General features: G+C 35.6%; 2 protein-coding genes across 2 annotated transcripts; both read left to right on the top strand.

Moving 5' to 3' along the window:
• The first annotated feature begins 1405 nt into the window (after positions 1-1405).
• On the top strand, positions 1406-10297 carry LOC122994495. The gene is made up of 6 exons (XM_044369211.1): positions 1406-1497; positions 3248-3427; positions 3518-3850; positions 7719-7763; positions 9276-9575; positions 9685-10297. Exons 2-6 carry the CDS (start codon positions 3385-3387, stop codon positions 9834-9836), a joined length of 873 nt encoding a protein of 290 aa, XP_044225146.1. The 5' UTR covers positions 1406-1497; positions 3248-3384; the 3' UTR covers positions 9837-10297.
• A 3493-nt stretch (positions 10298-13790) lies between these two features.
• On the top strand, positions 13791-20361 carry LOC122994497 (immunoglobulin lambda-1 light chain-like). The gene is made up of 6 exons (XM_044369213.1): positions 13791-13861; positions 15450-15629; positions 15722-16048; positions 18054-18092; positions 19535-19843; positions 19953-20361. The coding sequence occupies exons 2-6, from the start codon at positions 15587-15589 to the stop codon at positions 20117-20119; spliced, it is 885 nt and encodes a 294-aa protein (XP_044225148.1). The 5' UTR covers positions 13791-13861; positions 15450-15586; the 3' UTR covers positions 20120-20361.
• Positions 20362-21190: the final 829 nt, after the last annotated feature.

The raw sequence follows: 21190 nt of genomic DNA on the forward strand, positions 1-21190 counted from the left end.
AATAACAAGACCAATGCTTCAATTAAATAACGGGTGACTCTTTAACAATACGTCACACATTTATCCATCAAGTTGCTTTTATTTTAATAGGATTTTTTTTTTTAGAAATTTGGTTCATTCTTGCTGCTGCTAGGGTGTAATGGTGGCCGAAGACTGGGGGAAAGGGTTTTTTTTGTTTGTTTTTTAAATAATACAGGTATAATTCGTTAGATGTACGGCTAACTGAATATTTGGTGTCTCCTGACAATTCATTTTTACATGTTAAAATGTGTATGGTCAAGTTTTAACATTTTACGGATTTCGACCGTTAAACCCTGCGGCGTAAAAATGACAGATTTTTGAATGGACGCTGGCGAAAGAAGAGTTATTCATTTACCAAACTAGGTCTGCTAAGTGTTACTAAAGTGTCACGTTAAATGAAATTGCAGAATAGTCGAATTATGGTCAGGCTGAGGATTTTACCGCACATAAGTGTGTTTATAAAAACACACTTTAATGTAACACCTGAACTAATACAGACAATGGATTATGAGAAAAAAACATTACACCATTATATCAGATGAGCAATTGATTAATATTAAAGGACAGGTTCACACTTTTTCAAGTGTGTCTTAAAACAAGTGAGGAGCCCAAATGAACATTAAAACATGTTTTTTCTTGCTGTAATCATTCCTCCTGTTCATACTGACCATTAGAAGATCCCTTCATAATGCACTTACAAGCTTCAGAAGCATCCAAATGAGTCAATCAAGTAGATATCTTTCAACGTTACAGTCTTTTTAGTGCCAAAGTCCCTCTTTTTGTTACTATACTTCAACCGCAGCTCAACAGGGAAACACTGTCTGAGGAAACACAAAGAGGGAATTTGATGCTAAAAAGACTGTAAATGTGTCAGATATCCACTTGATATGACTAACTCAGACTGATGAAGACTCATATAAGCTTCACATCAACTTTTAAATGACTGTGTGGACAGTATGAACAAGAGGAATGATTACAGCGAGGAAAACCTCTTTCACTGTTCATATGGACACCTGACCAATATTTTCAGACACACTTGAAAAACTGTGAACCTGTCCTTTAAGTCAGATATGCAAAAATAAATAATTTTGTAATATCAATGTAATAAATTGATTTAAAAAAAATAGGCTATACAATGCATAACTTTACAAGAACTTTGCATTCTTATTGATTGTTTTAGAATTTTTCTAGTAGTATATAATATCAGAGAAAAAAAAACTGAGCTACCACTAATTTGATTAAAAATAAAGTGTCTTAAATCATTTCAAAGGGCTTTTACAGTGCTTCATTCTTTCATTCTAGATCAGTATTATGTTGTTTTATCCACTAGATGTCACTGCTGTTTTAACAGCAGAATTAGAGGAAAAGCATCATGTTGCCATGGTGACCATAGATCGCATGGTTTTGTGTTTCCTCTGAATGACCACAGGGTGGCGGGCTTTCTCTTTGATTTTTAATTTCAGAACTCACCATGAGGTACAGTAACTACTTGGCCTTGCCATTTTAGATCAAATTAGTTAAAAATTAGTAATTACTAATTCAAAATATAAAGACAACTTGCATTATTATTATTAGCAGTAGTATTTGTTTCAGTCTTATTAATTACATACTGCATATACTGTTTACACTGAACATTTGCACATTCTGGTCAATATTTTGTACATTTCATTTCATTCTCTTCAACGTAAAATTTAAACCTGTAGCAGCTCTTCTTACTTAGAATATATTTGACATATTTTTTACTGTAAGTTTTTTTTTTTTTTATGTTATTCAGGATTACTTAATTCTGTGTATATTTTTGACTGTTAGGCACCACAACACTGAGGTAAATTCCTTGTATGTACAAACCTGCTTGGCATGAAACCTGGTTCTTATTTTGATTTTGATAAAAGCAACTCCAAAATAGTTCATTAAATAATACATTTAAAATACTATTACTATTATAAATGTACAAAAGCTGTTTTGTGTCAAACAAAGTTAAAATGAACTTCAGTTCAAAGATTCAGATTGCAACAAAAACAAAATGTACACAAGATTCAAACTGTAAATAAAAAAAAAACTAAAAATGTATTTGGAAAAAAATCAGACTGCACCAAAAAGTTTCACATTTTGGGCATTTCTTTCCTTTATTTGACAGTTGAAAGTGCAGAGAGACAGGAAACAGGGCAGAGAGAGGGGCATGATAGCTGGAATCAAAATGCAGATGTTATGGTTTTGTGCAGTGGTTAGCACTGTCACCTCACAGAAAGAAGCTTCTGGCGTCAGACCTGCTGGCCGATCGAGGTTTTTCTGTGTGGAGTTTGCATAATCTCCCTCCAATGTTCCTTTTCCCCACACAGTCCAAAGTTCACTAAAAATAAACTAACTCTAAATTGCCTGTGAGTCTTAATAGTTGTCTGTTTTAGCTCCCTTTTCCCTGCAAAAGATAAGTAGATATACAGTACTGTATATCTAGGTTTTAGGTACTAGTGTAAAGTGAGGATCTTTTAATGCCATGAATAGTTTTTCTTTATCAATTAACTTGATACAAAGTTGAGTAAACAGCAGAAAGCTAAAGCAAATCAATATTTGCTGTGAGCTGCTTTGCCTTTAAAACAGCAGCAGTTCTCCTCAGTTCACCTGCACACAGTTTTTCAGGCGTCTCAGCTGCTTCTGTGTCTTCATGTTAATCCCAGACTGACTCCATGATGTTGAGATCAAGACTCTGTTGGGGCCAAACCATCTGTTGCAGGACTCCTTGTTCTTCTTGTTGCTGAAGATAGTTCTTTATGACTCTGGCTGGATGTTTGGGTTCGTTGTCATGCCTCCAAACCAAGAATCTCTAAATCTGTAAATGTTGTTCATTTATAAAGTTTTCCTGCTGAACACAAGATGTCTCCTCCTTCACTATAAAGTCATTTTCAGTGTTTGTACACTGGAAGCTTCAAGTTTCAACATCACACTTGCGTAAGTTGCATATTGGACCATGATTGACTTAAAACTAGGTGTGATGTCATAAATCCTGCTCGTAGGTAAAAGTGTTGAACTGAGATTTAAGGTGATACAGAGAAACTTTCAGAACAAACTCAAACATCCAACTGAATGAAAAAGAAGAAAAACATATTTTTAAGTTGAGAGGGATTTTAAGGTTATTAGTAACAATCTGCTTTTAAAACACAAATCAAAATGTCTACTATGAAAAGGTCTACTATCAGACAGTAGCAGCAGCCTTATCTGTCCGCCGCAGGGGCTGATGGGAGGTTTGAGGAGCTGTTAGAAACCACGTGGCCCTCGTCTGATCTCACAGCTCATCCTTGTTTGGCCTCAGCTGCATCAAAGCGCCACTTCTCCCCAGGTTCACCAGAGGAAACACCACTGCACAAAATGCTTTTCCTCCCAGCTGCTGCTCTGTGCTGTCTGTGTTCAGGTGAGTGTTTCCAGCCAATCAGGAGCCAACAAACTCAACCTTTAACAAACACTGTCACACTGACCTTCATCTGTGTCTGTTTCTCTACAGCGCTGGTTGCCATGGCAGCAGAGCTGATTCAGGATGATTTAACACTGACCAGAAGAGCTGGTGAAAAAGTCTCCTTCAGCTGTGGAGGAACTGACCAGTGTTTCAGTGGATCCCCATTTGTATACTGGTTCCAGAAGAAAGACACAGAAACATTCACAGTGATTCTTGATATTGACATGACGAATGGTAACATAGAAAGAAAGCACAATCATTCTCAGAAAGATGATTTCTCAGCTGTAAATAAACAGAACAGCAGTGAGTTGTTGATCCAGACAGTTAAACTCTCACATTCAGCCACCTACTACTGCGCCTGTAGGAAGTATGATACCCACAGTGAGAAATGATCCCTGCAGCCTGAACAAAAACCTCCAGATGAACAGATGTCAAACAGTGTTTGTGACAGGAAGAGAGCAGTAAACCACAGCCCAGGTTCACATATTTCACCTCCATCTCAGCCAGAGTCACTAACAAACTGAGCTGAGGACTAAATGTTTGTCTGTTGGTGTCAGGATTTTGATTTAAACATTATATTTCATTGATATTATTTATCAGCTATTTCAGAAGGTTTCCTGTTGTTCCACACAGTGAGAACAAAGGAGCAACACAGAAGCACAATGATACAACAAGATGAAGACAAACAAACAAACAAACAACAATATAACACAGATAAAAGAGACAAATAATGGAGAGATGAAAAGTGAAACTTTATTAACATTTGATTTAATAACAAAAATTGACAAAATAATAAATAGAAAAAGATGTTTGACAGAGTTGAAAGTTTGAGATGAAGATAAAAATGGTCTTCTTTGACCTGCTGCTGGAATAAAGTTCATTCCTCCTTCACTTAATAATCTGCTGTTAATGAAAACACTTCCTGTGTCTCTTTCACAATAAAAGCCTTCAGGCAGCATTCTTCACGTCACATCTTTGAGCAGATTTCAACAGATAATTTCACTTTAGTAAAAGATTCAACACAATTCTTGGATTTATGACAATTTCCCCTCAACAGAAATGTGGTAAATGTAAATGGATTTTGCTCTGTGAGCAGCTGAGACTGTCTTCACAAGAGAAACGACAGCAGACACTGTTTGTTTCTTTTAACACGACCACCATCATTTCCTAACTTTAACCACGTGTTTATTATTGTAACCATGACGACGCAGCTCCCCTCATCTTAAGGAGGAAATCATTTTAACCCAAACCATGATCTTTACCTAAACCTAACTAAACCTTAACCACAGGTTCTGATGTTTACTGTTCATATTCTAAGACAAATGGCTCCACTACAGCATTTACTATTAGAAATTTAATCCTTTATGTGATTCAAAATGTTAAACAGCAATTGATTGTCAAACAAACAAAAACTACGGCTCCTATGAAAATGTACCTGCATGGCAGCACAGGTACTAATGTCATCCTAACTTGGTTCAGTTCATAATACTCAACAAATCTCCTCAAATGTGAACTTAACAACTTTTGAACTGTAATCAACAAGAATAATATTTTATTTTAGTCTATCATTCTTATCTAAACATCTGGAGTGAACCACATAACATACTGTTGTAATGTTAAGTTGTAGTGAAGGATTTTACACCTGCATTTACTGATGTTTTGTCCACTAGTTTTCATCATTCAACATTATCATTCATTTGGAGTCGTGTTTCTGTCCACCTGGTGAATGTAAGTCCAATATTCACTCTCTTTTAGCTCTGTTTTTACTCTCTACCAACTCCTGAGGGAAATATCTGGCTCTTTAGCTGCTAAATGCTCCACTATGTTCACCAGCTAGTCTACAGCTAACTGTGTCTGTTTGCCGTTTGGTGCTGAGCAGGTAGTGTACAGTGGCCTTTTACAGCTTTTCCTTTGAAAACAGCTGCCTGCTGCGGCCCAAAACAACGCTATGAGAGCGCTGAGAGTGAACCAAAACAGTAAAGTTGCAGCCGGACAGATAAACAATGAGCTGAAACTCACTATAAAGCTCCGTAAAGCCGAGAGGAGCTGCAGAGTCACTGATAATTCTCTGTAGGTTCATCACTACGAGCCACGACCAACACATTACACACTGACAGATCATGGTTATTATAAAAATATTGAATATAACAGCTTTAAGTAGTTTGCATCATTACAAATGTAGGTTTGATTTTAAATGAGTTCTTGTAAATTTTGACGTGATGGTGGCGCTAGAGGACAAGTCAGAGAATCAAAGTTATTTGTTGTTTTAGCCCAACTTTTAGCTTTTATGTGTCAAAATAATATCTTTGAGAAATTTCAGTCTGGTTTTAGAGCTTTACATAGCACAGAAACTGCCCTCCTCAAAGTAACTAATGACCTCCTTTTAGCAGCTGATAGGGGGGAGAGCGCAATTTTAATTCTTTCAGATTTAAGTGCAGCTTTTGACACAGTAGACCACACTATTTTAATTGACCGTCTTAAAACCTGTTTGGGCATCAAGGACACTGCACTTGATTGGTTTTATTCTTACCTTTTAGAATGAACCTTCTCGGTCACAATTGGTAATTTCACTTCTTCCACAGCCCACATTACCAGTGGTGTACCGCAAGGTTCGATTTTAGGTCCAATTTTATTTTCTATTTATATGCTTCCACTTGGCCAAATCATTCAATAACACAACGTTTCTTTTCATCGCTACGCAGACGACACGCAGATATACCTTCCCCTGAGACCCAGTGACCCAAGAAGCTTAGCTGCTGCTGTAGATTGTCTCAGTGATGTCAAATGTTGGATGGCACAAAATTTCCTTCAACTCAACAATTCAAAAACAGAAGTCATACTGTTCAGTCCCCCTAATCCAAATAACCCCATCAGTCTTGGTCCCCTATCCACCTACATGAAGCCCGCTGCCAGAAATCTCAGGTTACTGTTCGATTCAGATCGAAGTTTCAAACCACACATTAACAAAGTTGTCCAGTCCTGCTTCCTCCAAATCAGAACCATTTCCAGAATTAAGCCGATGCTCCACCATTCCGACCTTGAAAAAATCATCCATGCTTTCATTTTCTCAAGACTAGATTACTGCAACTCCCTCCTCTCCGGTATAACACAAAAATCCCTGTTCCGCCTCCAACTGGTCCAGAACGTAGCAGCTCGGCTTCTTACTGGTTTTAACAGACAACATCACATCACCCCGATTGTGGCTTCTCTCCATTGGCTCCCTGTTCATTTTAGAATTGATTTTAAGATTTTCCTGATCACTTTTAAAGCACATCTGGGTCTGGCTCCAAGCTACATAACAGATATGCTGACCCTGTACGAACCAGCCCGCAGCCTTTGATCCTCAGGTGGGGCCCTTCTGGCCGTTCCAAAGTCGAGGCTTAAATCTAAAGGTGACCGTGCTTTTTCCATCAGGGCCCCTGGACTTTGGAACGACCTGCCTGTGGAGATAAGGCTCGCAGTAACTTCTTTTAATTCACTTCTTAAAACCCATTTTTACGGACTTGCTTTTATGTAATGTTGTCTTTAGATCATCTTTCTTTTAAACTTCATTTTTTCAACTTTTCATCTTTCTTTTAAATTTTTATCATCTCTTTATTGTCTGTCTTTGCCTTTGGCCGCCATCTTTTTAAGGTCAGATCTGTTATTGTCTTCTGTTTCATGTCTTTGCTTTGCATTGTGCTGCTTTTGCTTTGTCTGTCAAAGCACTTTGTAAACTTTGTTTTTAAAAGGTGCTATATAAATAAAGTTATTATTATTATTATTATTATTATTATTATCATTATTATTCATCCTTAGGGGAACATGAATATTTCTACTAAATTACATGACAATCCATCCAATAGATGAAAAGATATTTCAGTCTGGGCCAAACATGTCAACCTGCTGGTGGCGCTAGATTAAAGGTTAGAATCAGTCAAGTCAAATAAATAATTGAATCCTCTGGGGACCGTGAACGTCTGCACAACATTTAATGAACAATCCATCTGTCCTTTGATCCACAATCAGATCCAATCGATCTGCACTTAAGTGGTGGACCGACCAACCGACTGACATTAGCATCCATATAGTCACACTGCTAATGTGGCTAAAATCAAATAAAAGAAGAGACAGTCATGTTGATATGAACATTAGAGAAACACATCATGGAGATGAAATATGATACTGGTTCATAATTTGGATTCCTTCACCTCAGCTGACACATTCAACAGCAGACAGGTTTTTGTCACAGTCTCATTCACTGTGGGAGGAAACTGGTACTTCATCTTTGGCTCTGGAACTAAACTGTATGTAGGTAAGACTAAACTTCCATTTTCCTGCAGTTGTTTTATTGAACAAGTTGAAAATGTGTTTTTAGTTTTAGTTTCTGCTGCTTCAGGCTTTACATGTTATTTTTTTCATATTTAGTAGAGAATTCTTGATGCAGTCATTCTACCATAAAACAAATCAATAACTCCTGAAAAGAGCTTCAAATCTCACTGCACACCACAAGTTCTTCTTTATTTATGCATCACATCAAAGTTTGTTTACAGCCAAAAAGTCTGATATCAGTAATGTTACAAATAAACAGTATTTAATAATCTCACTGATTCAGCAGCAGCTCCTGTTTATTAAAAACAAGATGATATATGATGTGAAACATCATTTAATAAATGTTCCTAAATGTAATTTTTGAAGCAAATAGTGATAAATATATTGTGTGTTAAATATACAGTATATATTTGTAAATGGTAAAATGTATCTCATGATAATTGTGTGTTTATGATGATAAATATGTCTTTTAGTGGAAGATAAATTAATGCATGAAGGCAAACTCATTTTAAATGTCTGAATAAGCTAAATATGATTTATAGATAAAATGTATAATTGTATATCTTAATCCATAATTAATATAAATCATATTGGTTTATGAAATCAACATGATGTCAAATATACAATGTCAAAAATAGTTTATGAAGGGTTTGATAGGAAATTTAATGAATCAGATAATATACATGTTGTAATTTAATTAAGAATATATATTATTATATTATATTTTATTTACATGTCTGAACATGTTGTGGTAATTGTGTTTTATATAAAAACTAAAACTCTTTAAATGTTGTTAAAAGTATTGATGTATTGTGTGTCTGATTAGAGTAAAGTATATGCTGGTAAATATACTTCATATAAACATTATCATCATTTAAAAATGTGAAATAAATATAATATATTTTAACTGAGTAACAAAACTATAATTTAAATTTTACTGAGACAAATGTCATTATATTATATTATATTATATTATATTATATTATATTATATTATATTATATTATATTATATTATATTATATTTGACATATCCAGACATATTGTGGTAACTGACTTTTTTGTAAAAGCTAAAGCTCTTAAGTAAAAATTATTTATTGATTTTTACTAATGAAAGTATATGGTGGTAAATATATTTGATATAAAACACTATAATCATTAGCAAATGTATTTTATATGAGGCTGTTATGTCGTGATATATTTTATATTTTATAAACTCTATTATATTAGAAATTCATGTTGTGTTAAATATTGATAAAGTGTTAAATGATGTTTGAATCTTTATATATGACATATGATGAGCTTCCATGATGCTTTAGTTTGATACGATTATTGATCAGTAATCAGTGTCCAGTAGATGATGTTTGTGGTGTATTGATGAGTAGTTTAGTGATCATGTAGTTTCCAGGATCAGACTGAATGCAGTGCAGTGCTGTAAGCTGCTGTTGACTGTGTGAATGTGTGTCTGTGCTGCTTGTTGCTGCTGTCAAACTTCAGATGAGCAGGTAGTGAAGCCCGTGGTGAGCGTGTACCCAGCAGCCCACCTGGAGGGGAAGAGCTCCCTGCTGTGTCTGGCCTCAGCCATGTCTCCTCCTCTGGTCCAGTTCTCCTGGAAAAGACAGAAGAAGAACGGCCCGCTGGAGGATCTGCCCCCTGCTGAGGGTGAGCAGCTGGAGCTCAGAGAGCCGGGACGCATTGCCTCCATCCTGCTGCTCCATCAGCAAGAAAACAGCACATATAAATACCACTGCTACGTCAAGCATGAGGGGATAACAGTGGAGGCCCAAACAGAACAAGGTAATGAAGGCTTGGTGACTGTGTTCAGCAGTGATTCAGCTTCATCTGGAGACGCTGTCATGGAGAGCAGAGGAGCAGAGCACTGACATTTGTTTTTTTCCTGTTTCAGAGGTTTCTGCTCTTCCTCCACCTGTCCCGTCTCAGTACCAGGTGAAGCTGCTCTGTGTGCTGTACACAGTGCTGATAGTGAAGAGTCTGGTGTACTGCTGTGGACTCTCTCTGCTGATGATCCTCAGAAACAAGGGACCGTCCACCAACTGACCGTCCACAATGCTGACTAGCTGTTTTCTGCTCGCCTTTTCTCACCATCACATCTCATCAATTCATCTCATTTATCACTTTGATCAGTGTTCAGAAATGTCAGTAATGATATGTTGTGGTTGGTTGTTAATTTTCTCATTGAAAACAGTTAAGACACAGTTGTCCTGAAAACATAAATACATATATAAGCATATGCAGTATATTTGCAGTTACTGAGTATACATTCTGTAGAATATTATTATATTGATGCTCTAGTTTAATTCCACTTTTAATCATGACTTGTATAATAGTGTAAAATGAAGTTGAATCATTAGCTACCTGGTAGATATTTAAGTGCTTACAGTATTTTTTTTTTCTTGTGTATTTCCTTTTTAATACATTATGCAGAGGGTGGCAGGTTTGTCAAAGTCATTCAGAGTAACATTCTCAATAAACTGAAACATCACAGTTTCTGTCTTTTATAATCATCCTTGTTTTCATTGATCTCAGTTTGGCTTAAAATAATGTAAATCATTAGACACAGAATCCACTATATTGGCCAAGTTTGTTGATACCTACAAGTAATTTGACTCTTGTCGTCAGTAGATCTCAGTAAACTTTCACATAGTGCTAAAAACAAATATACAGGAAGATACAAAGAAAAGCTTACAGCTAAACAGAAACAACAAAGTAAAGAAAAGCAAACATAAACATAAAGTTATTAAATACAAGCAAGTAGGTGTGGTGTGCCAACAGGTTCAGTATCATCTTGTAATATAGTTTCAGTGTGGATGTACGACTCTACGCTGATGAAACTGTTGTTTACACACATGAAGAAACAGCAGAGAGCTGCTTTGAAGAGCTGCTATAAAAATGATCACACAGCAGCTTGGTTAGTCTGCACTGAAGCCTGAATGTTGTCAAAATGATGGGTGTGTTTTTTGATTTCTTTCTAAATCACCAAAATACTGATCAGCTCTTGCAGTTTTATCAAGACAAAATTGATTGGTATATTTCCCTATAATATGATTATAAGAAAACTAAGTTCATTTAGATTTATACAACAGAAATGAATAGAAAAGTGATTCAGTGTAGAAAAGATGACTTGTTTGTCTCAGTGTGGTTTGTGTTCTGCTGCTCCGATTGATGATAACAAATGTAGGATGTATTTTTTTAAACGTTGCAGAGAGGAAGTGAATGTTAAAAATGTTCCTACAGTGTGAATTTAAACACTCTGCAGCGAAAAACCTCAATTTAGAAGATGAAAGATTTCAGAAACACCACAATTTAAAAATTGGTTTGTTTTATTAACAAAAACAACTTCATAAGAGAAACTGATAATCAAACAAACAGGAACAAGAAAGTAAAACAAATATTAAGTATGAAATCTATATTATTAAATAATCTATATTAATTATTAAATTAGTACAAGTAATTATCTACAATATTAATAGTATCATTAATTTGGGTTTTGTTATTTAATGAGTCATTTATTGCAATTAAGGTGGAATATGTGAGAAAATGAACTTTGTTCACACCAACATACGTATATGTGTATATGTGCACTTGTATTTTTGCTAAATGAGAAACATTTCTTTGCTGTCTTCATTAAAAATGAACAAGAGAGGTTTTTTTTTTTTGTTTTTTTTTTACATACATCTGATGTTTATGTTATTTTGTAAATACATATCACATATGCTTGTTTGTGTTTGGTATTCAATAAAAATATAAAAAATATGATTTAAGTTGGATTCTTAGTATCAAAATTTTTACAAAAAGTATTATTAGTATTATCTATTAGGACTATTACTGTTCAACCATTTTATTTTGATCTATTTGTTTAAACTTATTGAGTAATGTATTTGTGAACTCAGTACAGACTGTGGGACCTGAGCAGACTGCAGGAGTTTGAACGTCTCCCTTTATTTAATGATGTCAGTTTCTCAGCTCTGAGTTTAGGATTTCAGCTGCTTCTCTCACACATTAATAACACAGATTAAAACCGAGACAGTGAGCGCTGAATTCATACTGACGTTCCTGGAACAATTCTTTAACCAGAGTCGATGGTTGTAACCGTCATTGTGTTAATAAAATGAAAAACCACAGCGAACAGTGTGGAGGCTGCTGAGCAGAAACCCACACGGCCCGTCTGCTGCAGGAAAGGAAGTGTTGATTCACTGTCAACAGTTTTATATGAGTCCTAATAACCCGAGTTTTTAGCAAAGATGCACTTTGTGCACTTGTGTGGTACTTTACATGAGTATTTCCATTTTATGCTTCTTTATACATCCACTCCACTACATTTCAGAGGGAGATATTTTACTTTCTACTCCACTACGTTTATTTCACAGCTATAGGTACTAATTACTTTTCAGATTTATATTTTACTAGTAAAGCTGTTGATGATGTATTTTATATTTGAAATACATTTAGATCTTTGTAGAGATGTATTTTCACTTTGACATATAAGGGTCTTTTCAGTGTACAAAAGGTCACATTAAATCCCCTTTGACTCCATGTTTTGAACAGTGAAATATGTTTTTCTTGCTGTAATCATTCCTCCTGTTCATACTGACCATTAGAAGATCTTTTCATAATGCACTTTCAGTGTGAGCGATGGGGGACAAAATCCACAAAATCCACAGACTTCCTTCTGTGCAAAAATATTAATAATTATAATATATATAAGTTTATCTGAAGCTAATATGAAGGTTTTTATTCTCCTTGTTTTGTTATCCAGTTGTGGAGACCCTATCTGTTGGAATACCATCTGCGGAAATCTGGTGCCCCAGAAACTTGACTTCTTTCTGCAGGAAATGACATTTCCCCCACTTAACCTTGAGTCCAGTGTGTTTGAGACACGTGAACACTATGTCAAGTCTTTCTAAGTGGGACTGGAAAGAAGGTGAGTACACCAGAACATTGTCGAGAATCACTGGCATTATCTCAAAGATCAAGTCATTCATAGTTGCCTGCATTAACCTTTGAAAAGTTGCAGGACACCAATAGGCATGCACAGATACTCAAAAAGCCCAAATGGTGTTGTGAAAGCTGTTTTCTCCCTGTCACACTCATTTACTGCCACCTGGTGGTAGCCGCTAGCAAGATCAATGGTGGAACAGTATCTGGCACCTTTCAAAGCGTCAAAACTCTCGTCGATGCAAGGTAGCGGAAACACATCTTTCCATGTTTTCAGGTTCAGCTTCCAATAGTCTACAGAAGTTCTTCAGCATGGATTTTATTTCCATAAATATTATTATTTTACCACCTGGTTACACAGTCTTTTTAGTGCCAAGGTCCCTCTTTTTGTTGCTATACTTCCACCGCAGCTCAACAGGGAAACACTGTCCAAGGAAACAAAAATTTGAAGACTGTAAATGTGTCAGATATCCACTTGATATGACTAACTCAGACTGCTGAAGCCTCATATAAGCTTCACATCAACTTTTAAATGACTGTGTGGACACACTGTGGATTTTGGCCTCCATCACTTACATTGAAAACATATTTGAAGGATCTTTTAATATCCAGTATGAACAGGAGGAATAATTACAGTGAGGAAAACCTCTGTCACTGTTCATATGGACACCTGACTGATGTGTCAAGACACAATTAAAAAATTATGAACCTGTTCTTTAAGTCAGATATGCAAAACTAAATAATTATGTAATATTAAAAAGAAAAAAGTAGACTATAAAATGCATAACTTTACAAGAACTTTGCATTCTTATTGATTGTTTTAGAATTTTTATAGTAGTATATAATATCAGAGAAGAAAACTGAGCTACCACCAATGTATTTAAAAATAAAATGTCTTAAATAATTTCAAAGTGCTTTTACAGTGCTTCATTCTTTCTTTCAAGATCAGTATTATGTTGTTTTATCCACTAGATGTCACTACTGCTTTGACAGCAGAATCAGAGGAAAAGCATCATGTTGCCATGGTGACCATAGATGGCATTGTCTGGATCCCATTGTGTTTCCTCTGAATGACCACAGGGTGGCGGTCTTTCTCTTTGATTTTTAATTTCAGACGTCACCATGAGGTACAGTAACTACTTGGTCACAACACAGTTCATTTCCTGTCTCAGTTGTCCATCACACAGACATAATGTATGCCTCATTTATTGTTGTTACGCCTATTTAAGACTGTAAATAGACATTGTTGTTTGGTGATGAGGTTGCAACTTCTTGTCAATCTTCTATGACAAGATATTAAGATATTATCAGGACTTTAAGGGCCTTTCATTGGGAAAGATCAAACTGTTCAGAGTTAGTTAAAGTTAGAGTCAGTTCAGAGTAAATATGGGAACTGTTTAGATGACTTAAAAGCTTGGCAGCCGAACAAACATTTCTTAGAATAACATTAAATGTATCCCAGCTGATTATGAAGCCTCTTAAAGGAACAGTCTGGCTGTTGTCTGGTTTGGTTTCATGTATTATTCCATTAAAAGTAGATTTGAGAATAACTTTTCAGAAAAATCTAATTAAGCAAATACGCTGCTCTTTGTGTTAATGTAACGTGCCATGTTAGATCAAATTAGTTCAACTAATTCAAAATATAAGGCACCACAACACTAAGGTAAATTCCCTAACTCTAACTCCAAAATTATTAATTAAATAATACAATTAAAATACAATTACTATTATTGATTTCCAAAAGCTGTTTGTGTCAAACAAAGTTAAAATGAACTTCAGTTGAAAGACTCAGATTTCAATAAAAACAAATCAAACTGTAAAGAAAATAAAAAAATATATATACAAAAAATCTGCACCAAAATGTTTTACTTTATACAAAAAGTGACAATTAATAATGAAATAATAGACCTTTTTTTCTATTTACACCTTTTATTTGTTTTTGGTTTTTCCTTTATTTGACAGTTGGAAGTGCAGGGAGACAGGAAACAGGGCAGAGAGAGGGGCATGATACCTGGAATCAAAATGCAGATGTTATGATTTTGTGCAGTGGTTAGCACTGTCACCTCACAGAAAGAAGCTTCTGGCGTCAGATCCACTGGCCGATAAAGGTTTTTCTGTGTGGAGTTTGCATAATCTCCTGCAATGTAATGTTCCTGCAATGTTCCTTTTCCCCACACAGTCCAAAGTTCACTAAAAATAAACTAACTCTAAATTGCCTGTGAGTCTTAATAGTTCACTCTGTGGGGGCCAAACCATCTGTTGCAGGACTCCTTGTTCTTCTTGTTGCTGAAGATAGTTCTTTATGACTCTGGCTGAATGTTTGGGTACGTTGTCATGCCTCCAAATCAAGAATCTCTGAATCTGTAAATGTTGTTCATTTCTAAAGTTTTCCTGCTGAACATCAGATGTCTCCTCCTTCACTATGAAGTCATATTCAGTGCTTGTAAACTGGAGGCTTCAAGTTTCCACATCACACTTGTGTAAGTTGCATACAGGACCATGATTGACTCCAAACAAGGTGTGATGTCATAAATCCTGCTCGTAGGTAAAAGTGTTAAACTGAGATTTAAGGTGATACAGAGAAACTTTCAGAACAAACTCAAACATCCAACTGAAGGAAAAAGAAGAAAACATATTTTTAAGTTGCAGGGGATTTTAAAGTTACTACTGTGAAAAGGTCTACTGTCAGACAGCAGCCTTATCTGTCCACCGCAGGGGCTGATGGGAGGTTTGAGGAGCTGTTAGAAACCACGTGGCCCTCGTCTGATCTCACAGCTTGTCCTTGTTTGGCCTCAGCTGCATCAGAGCGCCACTTCTCCCCAGGTTCACCAGAGGAAACACCACTGCACAAAATGCTTTTCCTCCCAGCTGCTGCTCTGTGCTGTCTGTGTTCAGGTGAGTGTTTCCAGCCAATCAGGAGCCAACAAACTCAACCTTTAACAAAAACTGTCACACTAACCTTCATTAGTGTGTCTGTTTCTCTACAGCGCTGGTTGCCATGGCAGCAGACCTGATTCAGGATGATTTAACATTGACCAGGAGAGCTGGTGAAAACATCTCCTTCAGCTGTGGAGGAACTGACCAGTGTGACAGTAGATACCCATTTGTATTCTGGTTACAGAAGAAAGACACAGAAACATTCACAGTGATTCTTGGTATTGACATTATGAATGGTAACATGGACAAAAGGTCCAATCATCCTCAGAAAGATGATTTTTCATTTGTAAATAAAGGGAACGGCTGGGAGTTGGAGATCCAGACAGTTAAACTCTCACATTCAGCCACCTACTACTGTGCCTGTGTTGATACCCACAGTGAGAAATGATCCCTGCAGCCTGAACAAAAACCTCCAGATGAACAGATGTCAAACAGTGTTTGTGACAGGAAGAGAGCAGTAAACCACAGCCCAGGTTCACATATTTCACCTCCATCTCAGCCAGAGTCACAAACAAACTGAGCTGAGGACTAAATGTTTGTCTGTTGGTGTCAGGATTTTGATTTAAACATTATATTTCATTGATATTATTTATCAGCTATTTCAGCAGGTTTCCTGTTGTTCCACACAGTGAGAACAAAGGAGCAACACAGAAGCACAATGACACAACAAGATGAAGACAAACAAACAAACAAAAAACAATATAACACAGATAAAAGAGACAAATAATGGAGAGATCAAAAGTGAAACTTTATTAACATTTGATTTAATGACAAAAATTGACAAAATAATAAATAGAAAAAGATGTTTGACAGAGTTGAAAGTTTGAGATGAAGATAAAAATGGTCTTCTTTGACCTGCTGCTGGAATAAAGTTCATTCCTCCTTCACAATAATAATCTGCTGTTAACGAAAACACTTCCTGTGGCTCTTTCACAATAAAAGCCTTCAGGCAGGATTCTTCACGTCACATCTTTGAGCAGATTTCAACAGATAATTTCACTTTAGTAAAAGATTCAACACAATTCTTGGATTTATGACAATTTCCCCTCAACAGAAATGTGGTAAATGTAAATGGATTTTGCTCTGTGAGCAGCTGAGACTGTCTTCACAAGAGAAACGACAGCAGACACTGTTTGTTTCTTTTAACACGACCACCATCATTTCCTAACTTTAACCACGTGTTTATTATTGTAACCATGACGACGCAGCTCCCCTCATCTTAAGGAGGAAATCATTTTAACCCAAACCATGATCTTTACCTAAACCTAACTAAACCTTAACCACAGGTTCTGATGTTTACTGTCCATATTCTAAGACAAATGGCTCCACTACAGCATTTACTATTAGAAATTTAATCCTTTATGTGATTCAAAATGTTAAACATCAATTGATTGACAAGCAAACAAAATCTACGTCTCCTATGAAAATGTACCTGCATGGCAGCACAGGTACTAATGTCATCCTAACTTGGTTCAGTTCATAATACTCAACAAATCTCCTCAAATGTGAACTTTACAACTTTTAAACTGTAATCAACAACAATATTATTTTATTCTAGTCCATCATTCTTATCTAAACATCTGGAGTGAACCACACAACATACTGTTGTAATGTTAAGTTGTAGTGAAGGATTTTACACCTGCATTTACTGATGTTTTGTCCACTAGTTTTCATTGGAAACAAGTAGTGACCAACACTGACACATCATCAGCTTTTAAGTTGATATGTTGAACTTGTTAGCAAACACTTGCTTATTTCCACATCCAGCAGTTATGGAGCAACATTATCATTCATTTGGAGTCGTGTTTCTGTCCACCTGGTGAATGTAAGTCCAATATTCACTCTCTTTTAACTCTTGAGTTTAAATGTTGACCTGATGGTGGCGCTAGAGGAAAAGTCAGAGGATCAAAGTTATTATAATTCATCCTGAGGGGAACATGAATATTTCTACTAAATTACATGACAATCCATCCAATAGATGAAAAGATATTTCAGTCTGGACCAAACATGTCAACCTGCTGGTGGCGCTAGATTCAAAGTTAGAATCAATCAAGTCAAATAAATAATTGAATCCTCTGGGGACCGTGAATGTCTGCACAACATTTAATGAACAATCCATCCGTCCTTTGATCCACAATCAGATCCAATCGATCTGCACTGAAGTGGTGGACCGACCAACCGACTGACATTAGCATCCATATAGTCACACTGCTAATGTGGCTAAAATCAAATAAAAGAAGAGACAGTCATGTTGATATGAACATTAGAGAAACACATCATGGAGATGAAATATGATACTGGTTCATAATTTGGATTCCTTCACCTCAGCTGACACATTCAACAGCAGACAGGTTTTTGTCACAGTCTCATTCACTGTGGGAGGCTACTTCATCTTTGGCTCTGGAACTAAACTGTATGTAGGTAAGACTAAACTTTCATTTTCCTTCAGTTGTTTTACTGAACAAGTTGAAAATGTGTTTTTAGTTTTAGTTTCTGCTGCTTCAGGCTTTACATGTTAGTTTTTTCATATTTAGTAGAGAATTCTTGATGCAGCCATTCTTCCATAAAACAAATCAATAACTCCTGAAAAGAGCTTCAAATCTTACTGCACACCACAAGTTCTTCTTTATTTATGCATCACATCAAAGTTTGTTTACAGCCAAAAAGTCTGATATCAGTAATGTTACAAATAAACAGTATTTAATAATCTCACTGATTCAGCAGCAGCTCCTGTTTATTAAAACAAGATGATATATGATGTGAAACATCATTTAATAAATGTTCCTAAATGTAATTTTAGAAGCAAATAGTGATAAATATATTGTGAGTTAAATATACAGTATATATTTGTAAATGGTAAAATGTATCTCATGATAATTGTGTGTTTATGATGATAAATATGTCTTTTAGTGGAAGATAAATTAATGCATGAAGGCAAACTCATTTTAAATGTGTGATTAAGCTAAATATAATTAATAGATACAATGTATAATTGTATGTCTTAATCCATAATCAATATCAATCATATTGGTTTATGAAATCAACATGATATCAAATATATAATGTAAAAAAATATTTTAGAAAGTGTTTGGTAGAAAATATAATGAATCAGATAATTTACATGTTGTAATTTAATTATATTTATATTATTATATTATATTTTATTTACATATCTGAACATGTTGTGGTATTTGTGTTATATATAAAAGCTAAAACTCTTTAAAAAGTTGTTAAAAGTATTGATGTATTGTGTGTCTGATTAGAGTAAAGTATATGGTGGTAAATATATTTCATATAAAATGTTATAATCATTTACAAATGTAATATAAATATAGTACTATAGTTTTAACCAAGTAATACAACTATACTTTAAAATTTACTGAGACAAATATTACCTCATTATATTATATTATATTATATTATATTATATTATATTATATTATATTATATTATATTATATTATATTATACTATATTTCATTTCATTATATTGTATTTAACGTATCCGAACATGTTGTGGTAATTTGCTTTATGTAAAAGCTAAAACTCTTATGTTAAAATGAATGATTGATTTTTACTAATTAAAGTATATGGTGGTAAAAACATTTTATATAAACCAATATAATCATTAGCCAATGTATTTTATATGAGGCTGTTATGTCATGATATATTTTCAATTTTACAAATTCTATTTTATTATATCAGAAATGAATGTTAAATATTGATAAAAAGTGGTAAACGATGTTTTAATCTTCATATATGACATATGATGAGCTTACATGATACTTTAGTTTGATATGATTATTGATACAGTGTCCAGTAGATGATGTGTCTGTGCTGCTTGTTGCTGCTGTCAAACTTCAGATGAGCAGGTAGTGAAGCCCGTGGTGAGCGTGTACCCAGCAGCATCCAGAGCCCACCTGGAGGGGAAGAGCTGCCTGTTGTGTCTGGCCTCAGCCATGTCTCCTCCTCTGGTCCAGTTCTCCTGGAAAAGACAGAAGAAGAACGGCCCGCTGGAGGATCTGCCCCCTGCTGAGGGAGAGCAGCTGGAGCTCAGAGAGCCGGGACGCACCGTCGCCATCAGGGTGGTTGATCGGGATGCTCTCTACACATATAAATACCGCTGCTACGTCAAGCACGAGGGGGGAACAGTGGAGGCCCAAACAGAACAAGGTAATGAAGGCTTGGTGACTGTGTTCAGCAGTAATTCAGCTTCATCTGGAGACGCTGTCAGAGAGAGCAGAGGAGCAGAGCACTGACATTTGTTTTTTTCCTGTTTCAGAGGTTTCTGCTCTTCCTCCACCTGTCCCGTCTCAGTACCAGGTGAAGCTGCTCTGTGTGCTGTACACAGTGCTGATAGTGAAGAGTCTGGTGTACTGCTGTGGACTCTCTCTGCTGATGATCCTCAGAAACAAGGGACCGTCCACCAACCGCACACATGCTGACTGACTGTTTTCTGCTCGCCTTTTCTCACCATCACATCTCATCAATTCATCTCATTTATCACTTTGATCAGTGTTCAGAAATGTCACTTTTGACGTGTTGCGGTTGGTTTTACATTTTCTCATTAAAAACAGTTTAGACACAGTTGTCCTGAAAAAATACACACACACACACACACACACACACACACATATATCAGTATATTTGCAGTTACTAAGTGTAAATTATGTAGAATATTATTGTCTTGATGCTCTGTTTATTATTCCACTTTTAAGTGTTACTTGTATAATAGTGTAAAGTGAAGTTGCATCATTAGCTGCCTGGTAGATATGTAAGTGCTTACAGTATTTTTTCTTTCCTGTGTGTTTCATTTTTATAACATTATGCAGAAGGTGGCAGGTTTGTTGTCATTCAGAGTATAATAAACTGGAACATCACAGTTTCTGTCTTTTATAATCATTCATGTTTTTATTAATTTCAGTTTGGATATGCAAATAATGCAAATAATACAAATAATCGGACACAGAATCAACTATATTGGCCAAGTTTGCTGATACCTACAAGTAATTTGACTCTTGTCGTGAGTAGATGTCAGTAAACTTTCACATCGTACAAATGTACAGGAAGATACAAAGAAAAGCTTACAGCTAAACAGAGACAACAAAGTAAAGACAAGCAAACATAAACATATAGCTATTAAATAGAATCAAGTAGGTGTGGTGTGCCAACAGGTTCGGTGACGGGTCTCCTGATTATTTAGCTTGTATATTGATCATCTTTTATAATTGTTTCAGTGTGAATATACGACTCTACGCTGATGAAACTGTTGTTTACACACATGAAGAAACAGCAGAGAGCTGCTTTGAAGCTACAGTTGCTATAAAAATGATCACACAGCGGCTTGATTAGTCTGCACTGAAGCCTGAATATTGTCAAAATGATGGGTGTGTTTTTTGATTTTTTTCTAAAACAAACGAACAAAAAGAAAATCAAAAATATTGATCAGCTCTTGCAGTTTTATCAAGACAAAATTGATTGGTACATTTACATGAAATATGATTATAAAAAACTAGGTTC

The sequence above is a fragment of the Thunnus albacares genome, chromosome 12 (genome assembly GCF_914725855.1).
Source record: "Thunnus albacares chromosome 12, fThuAlb1.1, whole genome shotgun sequence".
NCBI lineage: Eukaryota > Metazoa > Chordata > Actinopteri > Scombriformes > Scombridae > Thunnus > Thunnus albacares.